A 9,117-nucleotide genomic window follows, 5' to 3' on the forward strand; every position below is an offset into this window, starting at 1 on the left:
GGTATGGAAATTTGTATTGTTGTCTGCATGTTGATTTGGCAAAATTTTACACCGGATGCCCTTCCTGACGTAACCCCTCCCCATTTATCCAGGCTTGGGACCGGCATGAAGAAACGCACTGGTTTGTGCATCCCCTGTGGCTAGGTTAAAGTCTATGCCAAAGTCTGAAGTTAAAATTTTAGGTTGCATCCAAACATGATAGATAGTGGACTATGGTAGTGCTTCATAGTGTCAGGGAAATACTGAATTATTATAATCTTCAGATAATGCAGCCATGAGGTTGATTTTGATGTAATAAAAAAAACGGAGTACAAGTTTAGTCAGTTTGGCATAAAGTGTTACTGAGCCATTTTTCATACATTTCTACATAAGTTACTTTTATTTTTCACTTTTACAGATGTAAACATCATGTTACTTACCCGATTGATATCAAGGAGCAGGAGAAGTGAGGTGCTATGACTGAGGGTCATTCACGAAGCCACACCACCGCAAAGATGAGTGCAAGACGGGGTGGAGGCAGAAGGCAGAATGTTAGCATGCAATGAGACCCACTGCTGCATTGCGGAACATTAGGGGACAGTGATTAGTAAATAAACAATAAGAATATCATTCTTAATGAATTGAAAAAATGCAGTAACACTTAACCATCTGACCCACCCCATGCCCTGTCCTGTTTCGGTGTGCATGTTGTTTTTCCTTCAGGAGCGGCATTTGAACAAGTAAACGTAGAAAATGAAGAAAAAAAAATTATACAAATTGAAGTAACCACACTAAGGTAAAAATTGAAAGAGTAAATTTATCTGTAATTGAAGTCACACAGGATGTTTCTCCATTTTAAGATAGACAAGATCACAAGTTTGCCAATGCTTTTCAAAAATGTGTACAGCAAGCTCTATGTGAGATATTGCAATGGAATTGAAACTATTCTGACGAACTTCCTTGAAGAATAAGAGTGCCAAATTTCCAACAAAACTGACCTCCTGGGAGGTGATTTGCTTCTTGTGGACAGACAGACAGGCAGGCATACCTATTCCAGCAGGTGCTTTTCCCAATATATGCTATGGAAATAGAACAAAGAAAATCAATATAAAAGGTTTGGGGTCTCACTGGAGAAACCATTGAATACCAGTGATGCTAGAAAATGTGGAAAAGTAAGTATTAAACTAAAGAAAGAGCTCTGTGTTTCAGTTCAGGCTTCAGGTAAAAACATTTTTGTGGGCTACTGTGGCTTTGCCAGATACAAGTTCAGAAATTAATGCTGGCTTCCAGCTGGTTTTTCCCAAACCCAACAAACTCTCCCCACCCCCCAAAAGTGAACCTTTGGAACTCTGTGATGAAAGATTGAAGAGAGGTTAATGCCTGTGTCTTCCCCCAAATTCATTAAACCCCCCCGTCAACCTACAGGACATCATGTGTGTGTGTGCAGAACGCACCTAAAAAAGATATTCACAGTCCTTAGTGAAAGTTTGTTTAATTGGATATCGATTTTCACAGAATGAAGTTCATAATATGTGAAGCACAGAATGGGAAATGGTAATGGATTTTTCATTATTTACATAAATTTTTGAAGAAGTGGTTGCAGAAAATTTCAGTGTAGTGAATTTGCAGAAAAAAACTGGTATGTATATTTCTGAGATGTAGCTCTATAAATGAAACATAATTGATGGCAATTGGGCTCATAGATCTCAGTGTCACATTGGAACAAGCATTGAAAAACAACTGGTGAAAAAGTACTGACTAAACTCTGCACATTATATGTGCTTATATTTGTTTTCTTTCATTTTATTCATGTAAGCAAACCAAGTGAGGCATACTTAATGTGAAAACTGTGCCACTACAGACCCATTATTTATTAACTAGACCTACTGTCACTACTATTTCTCTCTCATATATTACATACTAGCCATCCCCCGCGGCTTCGCCCGCATAGAAGTGAAACAGGACAGCATGGAGGGCCCTGCCCGGCTCCCTATTCCTGATGTCATGCTTCCCCCTTCCCTCGGCCCAGAGCCTCTGTCTCGGATTAGTGCAAATATATCACTCCTGAAGTGAACTATGATTCTTAGCGCAATGAATGAAATTGCAAAATCAACTGGAATGTTCAAGCAAATTCTAGAAAAAAGCCTGATCTGAATCTGTGAAGTAGTACTCTTGTTCGCTAGCTAAGGCGGAGTTAAGGTTACTCCCCAAGGCTGGTGCGTGAGTGAGGAGGGCCCCACTTGGCCCACTGCGTCTCTTTCGGATGCGCACAAATAAATCAGTACCGCAAGTGAACTACGATATTTAGTGTGATGAGAGAAGTCACAAAATCAGCCTCCATGTTTAAAGTAAATTATAGAAACAAAACCTGATCTAAATCCATTAAGTAGTTCTCTCATGAAAAGCAGACAGACAGATGTTGGGTTTTATCTATCTATCTATCTATCTATCTATCTATCTCTCTCTCTCTCTCTCTCTCTCTCTCTCTCTCTATATATATATATATATATATATATATATATATATATATATATATATATATCTATCTTAAGGTCTGTGTGCAGTTCCTTAGAGCAATCCAATTGGTCAGCTTGGCTTTGGTGATGTAGTGAAAGAGGAAGTGTGAATATGAGATGCATGAGGTTGAGTAAAGTATAGATAGGAGGCATGCTGAGAGAGTCACTTCAAATACCTCAAGTTTAAAGGTGAACCGGATGCGAGAAAGGCGCTTCAATAATAATGACCAAGTCTAAGAAGCAGGCTTTACGGGATTGTGTTCAAGCGAGGGGCATTCCAGTGAAGAGAGATTCAGACACTGAGGAAAGGTGCTGAAAGTACACACAGGGCAAGAGATAAATATTTTTAAATTTTTCTGTTACCTGACTGTGACAGGTACCATGGTTAGAAAAATATAAAACTAAATGTATGCTTGTCCAGTATCCAAATCCAAACTTTTATACCTGTCTCCTCCAATTTTTGAAACATATTTTCCATTTTTACAATAAATAAAAAAACGACAAAGCATCTGTTGTCTGTTCCCTGCTTAATGCTGTTTGGTTTCCACAAGAGGGCTGCTATCACCAGTGACGAAAGGCAACAAGGAGCACAAAAAAGAGGGATGTAAGAGCTAAGATGTCCAAATAGCAGAGGTTCCTAAATGTATGATATGATCATAACAGACAGATTTTGCAATGTCCCAATGTGCCCATTATCATAAACTGGTGATTTGCTGTGCTAGTTTGGTATATTTGGTGACAAGGAGGAATTCTATTTCTGTAAAGTTTTAATGTTTAACTTTTGTTATTGTCATTCTCTGTACAAAATTATGTTTAATATTTTTGATCTTAGCAACTGAAGAGCTGACATACCAGAAAAATCTTACAGCCTTTTACATTCATGTATTTTGCTTTGTTTTGTTTACTTATAGGAATACCGATATGGGAAGAGGTAGTTGACACTGTTCAGAGTATTCAGATCACATTGTCTCCTTTTCATTGCTCTGAACCCGAGGAACAGTTTGTTAAAACTGGAGCGCTTCATCTAAATGAAGACATCTGTCCAAAGATTATTCAAGATGGAGGTGACACAGACAGAAGGGGTCTCATTCAGGAAACAACTCTGCACCAGAGACTCCATAATGAGAAGAGACTTTATGATTCAACAGATTATGGAAAGAAACTCATGAAGAAATATCTGCAGTATCACCAGATAAACCATACTGGAGAAAAACCATATTGTTGCAGTGAATGTGGGAAAAGATTCACTCTCAAGTACAATCTTCAACAGCACCAGAAAATCCATACCGGGGAAAGACCCTACGGTTGTAGTGAATGTGACAAGAGATTCACAGAGAAACACAGCCTACGTCGACACCAGAGGACTCATACTGGGGAAAAGCCATTTGGCTGTGCTGAGTGCGGAAGGAGGTTTACTGAGAAACATAGCCTTCAACGGCACCAGAGAATTCACACAGGAGAGAAGCTCTACTGTTGTAGTCAGTGTGGGAAGAGATTTACGCGGGAAATGACTCTTCAGCAACATTTGAGAATCCACACTGGAGAAAAGCCATACTGCTGTACTGTATGTGGAAAGAGGTTCACCCAGGAAGGTACACTGAAACAGCACCAGCGGATCCATACGGGAGAACGACCCTATAGCTGTACTCAGTGTGGGAAACGTTTCACAGGAAAAAATACTCTTCTTTACCATCAGAGGATTCACACAGGAGAGAAACCATATTCCTGCACTGAATGTGGAAAGAAGTTCTCAGAGAAAAAGTATTTGAGACAGCATCAGAGAACTCACACAGGAGAGAAACTGTACGGTTGCAGTGAATGTGGTAAGAGGTTTTCACTAAAAAACACTCTTCAACGACACCAGAGAGTCCACACAGGAGAGAAACCATTTTCTTGCCATGAATGTGGAAAAAGATTCACCCGGGAAGTTACTCTTCAAAATCATCAGAGAATTCACACTGGGGAGAAGCCGTACTGTTGCAATGAATGTGGGAAAAGGTTTCGCCTGAAGAACACGCTTAAACAACATCAGAGGATTCATACGGGAGAGAATTTGTATTCGTGCACAGACTGTGGAAGAAAATTCACACAGGAAATTGCTCTTCAGAACCACCGGACAATTCATACTGGAGAGGAGCTTTATGGCTGCACTTTATGTGGGAAGAAATTCACACTGAAAAAAACTCTCCAGAGGCATCAAAAAATTCACACTGGGGAAAAGCCTCACTGTTGCACAGAATGTGGGAAGAGTTTTACACGTAGAAGTCATCTTCAGCATCACCAGAGGATTCACACGGGAGAAAAGCCATACAGCTGTACTGAATGTGGGAAACGTTTCATAGAGAAAAATAAACTTCAGCAACACCAGAGAATTCACACTGGGGAGAAGCCCCATTGTTGCACTGAATGTGGGAAAAGATTTGCACGAAGAAGTCATCTTCGACAGCATCAAAGAATTCACACTGGTGAAAAGCCATTTGCCTGTACTGAATGTGGAAAGCGTTTCACTGAAAAAAACAGTCTTAAACATCATCTAAGGACTCACACTGGAGAAAAGCCATACTGCTGTCCAACATGTGGAAAGTACTTCAGACAAAGAACTCATCTTCAGCAACACCAGAGAATTCATAGTGGGGGGAAAACGTGACACCACTGTGCTGCAAAGCTAAACTGTGAGAAAACTTATGAAATGATTTACATTCATCCCAGCTATAGATACATAGTTTGTTTCATTATTTAGGTAGCCTTAAAAAGCGTCACAGTCAAGAATCGCCTCTCAGGAAACTACTTTTCCTGGAGCGGGTCATGGTGGCAGAAGGCCGAGCAGATCGGCCCAGACTTCCCTGTCCCCAGCTACAAATTCCAGCTCTTCCTGGTGGAGTTCCCAGGTGTTTCCATTCCAGCTAACAAATATACTGTGATCTCTCCAGTGCATCTTGGGCTTGCCACAGTATCTCTGCCGACTGGGATGTGCCAAGAGAAGTTCTAGGGGAGCTTCACAGTGGAGACATCCTTATGAAATGTCCAAACCACCTCAACTGGCTGTTGGCAATCTGGAGTAGCAGCAACTCAGCTCTCTTGAATGGCTAAGCGTCTCCTGCTATCATAGGAGTGTCAGCCAGGCCACCCTGTGAAGAAACCTCCTTTCTGCCTCTTGTATGAGCAATTTCATTCTTTCAGTCATTTCCAAAGGCTCATGACCATATGACAAAGATGTAGATTCACCAGTAAGCAGACCATTTTGGTGTTAGAATCAGCCCCCTTTCCACCACCACAGACCCAGTATTGCGCCTGCAGCACAGCTACCACCACTTCCATCCACTCACAGTGGCTTGCAAAAGTATTCAGCCCCCTGAGTCAATACTTTGTAGAACCACCTTTTGCTGCAATTACAGCTGCCAGTCTTTTAGGGTATGTCTCTACCAGCTTTGCACATCTAGAGACTGAAATCCTTGCCCATTCTTCTTTGCAAAAGAGCTCCAGCTCAGTCAGATTAGATGGACAGCGTTTGTGAACAGCAGTTTTCAGATCTTGCCACAGATTCTCGATTGGATTTAGATCTGGACTTTGACTGGGCCATTCTAACACATGGATATGTTTTGTTTTAAACCATTCCATTGTTGCCCTTGCTTTATGTTTAGGGTCGTTGTCCTGCTGGAAGGTGAACCTCCGCCCCAGTCTCAAGTCTTTTGCAGACTCCAAGAGGTTTTCTTCCAAGATTGCCCTGTATTTGGCTCCATCCATCTTCTCATCAACTCTGACCAGCTTCCCTGTCCCTGCTGAAGAGAAGCACCCCCAGAGCATGATGCTGCCACCACCATATTTGACAGTGGGGATGATGTGTTCAGAGTGATGTGCAGTGTTAGTTTTCCGCCACACATAGCGTTTTGCATTTTGGCCAAAAAGTTCCATTTTGGTCTCATCTGACCAGAGCACCTTCTTCCACATGTTTGCTGTGTCCCCCACATGGCTTGTGGCAAACTGCAAATGGGACCTCTTACGGTTTTCTGTTAACAATGGCTTTCTTCTTGCCACTCTTCCATAAAGGCCAACTTTGTGCAGTAAACGACTAATAGTTGTCCTATGGACAGATTCCCCCACCTGAGCTGTAGATCTCTGCAGCTCGTCCAGAGTCACCATGGGCCTCTTGGCTGCATTTCTGATCAGCGCTCTCCTTGTTCAGCCTGTGAGTTTAGGTGGACGGCCTTGTCTTGGTAGGTTTACAGTTGTGCCATACTCCTTCTATTTCTGAATGATCGCTTGAACAGTGCTCCATGGGATGTTCAAGGCTTTGGAAATCTTTTTGTAGCCTAAGCCTGCTTTAAATTTCTCAATAACTTTATCCCTGACCTGTCTGGTGTGTTCTTTGGACTTCATGGTGTTGTTGCTCCCAATATTCTCTTAGACAACCTCTGAGGCCATCACAGAGCAGCTGTATTTGTACTGACATTAGATTGCACACAGGTGCACTCTATTTAGTCATTAGCACTCATCAGGCAATGTCTATGGGCAACTGACTGCACTCAGACCAAAGGAGGCTGAATAATTACGCACACCCCACTTTGCAGTTATTTATTTGTAAAAAATGTTTGGAATCATGTATGATTTTCATTCCACTTCTCAAGTGTACACCACTTTGTATTGGTCTTTCACATGGAATTCCGATGAAATTGATTCATGTTTGTGGCTGTAATGTGACAAAATGTGGAAAAGTTCAAGGGGGCCGAATACTTTTGCAAGCCACTGTATCAGTCCCATGTTCCTTTCTTCCATGACTTGTGAACAAGATCCTGAAACACCTGAACTCCTCTAGGCAGTTGTTCCCCCATCACCTAGAAAAGAGAATCCACTCTTTTCTGATAGAGAACCATGACCTCGGAGTTGCAGGTGCTGATCCTCATCCCAGCCACTTCACACTCGGCAATGAATAACTCAAGTGCGGGCAAAAGTCACCATCAGATGAGGTAAATTGGAAAACATTATCTGCATAAGGCAGTGATGACACTCCCCAGCTCTACATCCTGACATTCTCGGCTGCACCTTGATATGTTGTCCATGAAGACCACAAACGGGAGTGGTGATGAGACACGGCCACAGTGAATGCTTCTGACATAACATCAAGTGGTCAGTCACAGCATGCAAGACTAACAATACAAAGCAGTAGCATCACAGATAAAGGGGAAATATACTGTTGGGCTTTATTGGAAATATTCCTACTCTGGCTGACTCGGATTTCTTTGTAAATGAAAAATGGATTCACCTCTTTTATAAAAGTACTGGGTGATCAATTAACACCACATTTTTTGTAATTTATGGACAAGGTGCAAAGTCCACAGTTCTTTTAATCACTCTTGACAAGCCCTGAAATTGTTTTACTCAAAAGGCAGTACTGCTTGTGAGAACAAGAACTGAGAGATTGTACGTTCGATTCAGGACTGGTTATGTTTAATAAAGGACTTATAACTGTCAACACGAAACAGATTCATATACACTACTTCTTATTCCAGGGTGGCAGGCCATCATTAACGCTTCACCACTTTAACACAAATTAAGGACTTAGAAAACTGCCCTCCAGCGCAAGGCTGCTTATCTTGAGATGCATAAGTGATGCAAGTGCCATCTAGTAAGTTATCATGTAGGAGTTATAACACACAAACGAGTACTGAAATGTAAAAAAGTGATAAAGACTGTAACTGGCAAAAGAAGTGCAAGCAAAACCAAACTCATATGAAACCTGGACAGTCTATCTATCTATCTATCTATCTATCTATCTATCTATCTATCTATCTATCTATCTATCTATCTATCTATCTTCAAAGTAAAAAGTATGTGAACCCTTTGGAGTTATCTTGTTTACTGCATGAATTGGTCATAAAAAGTGATCTGCTCTTCATCTAAGTCACAGGTACTGATGATATACACAATGAGCTTAAGCCAATGACACACAACAAATTCTACTCTTTCATGTCTTTATTTTACAAACACATTTAACGTTCACAGTGGTACCGTATAAAGTAAGTGAACCTTGGGATTTAATAACTGGTCGAGCCTCCTCTGGCAGCAATGACCTCAACCAGGCGCTTCCTGTAACTGCAGATCTGACCTGCTCATCATGTGGGGGAAATTTTCTCCCATTCTTCCCTGCAGAACTGCCTTAACTCTTCCATATTCTTTGGTTGTCTTCTGTGTGTGGATCTCTCTGTCTTCAAGACATTCAATAGGATTGAGATCTGGGCTCTGACTGGGCCACTCCAAAAGGCGCAGTTTGTTCTTCTGAAGCCATTGTGCTGTGGATTTGCTGCGATGTTTGGGCTCATTGTCCTGTTGCATCACCCAGCCTCTTCTGAGCTGAAGTTGACAGACAGACATCCTCACATCATCCTGGAGAATTTGTTGATAAACTTGTGAATTCATTTTCCTCCTCAATGATGCCAAGCTGTCCAGGCCCCAGTGCAGCAAAGCAGGCCCAAATCCTGATGTTCCCTCCGCCATACTTTACTGTAGGGATGATGTTGATGTGCGGTGCCATTTTTGGACCAAATGAAGTTCTGCTTGTTCCTCCCAAATAGTTCAATTTTGGTTTCATCACTCCACAAAACATTTTCCCAGTACCATTGTGGAG

General features: G+C 41.6%; 1 protein-coding gene across 4 annotated transcripts in view; it reads left to right on the forward strand.

Annotated features, from left to right (window-relative positions):
* The window catches only part of LOC120528045 (gastrula zinc finger protein XlCGF26.1-like), a 31,025-nt gene extending 25,136 nt beyond the window's left edge, over positions 1-5,889 (forward strand). For all 4 annotated transcript variants that reach the window (XM_039752020.1, XM_039752019.1, XM_039752021.1 and 1 more), the window contains one exon: positions 3,407-5,889. In XM_039752020.1, coding sequence (XP_039607954.1) covers positions 3,407-5,142 — 1,736 coding nt within the window. In that variant the 3' untranslated portion in view covers positions 5,143-5,889. The remainder of the gene's footprint in view (positions 1-3,406) is intronic.
* The last annotated feature ends 3,228 nt before the right edge of the window (positions 5,890-9,117 follow it).

Source organism: Polypterus senegalus, chromosome 4 (genome assembly GCF_016835505.1).
Source record: "Polypterus senegalus isolate Bchr_013 chromosome 4, ASM1683550v1, whole genome shotgun sequence".
NCBI lineage: Eukaryota > Metazoa > Chordata > Cladistia > Polypteriformes > Polypteridae > Polypterus > Polypterus senegalus.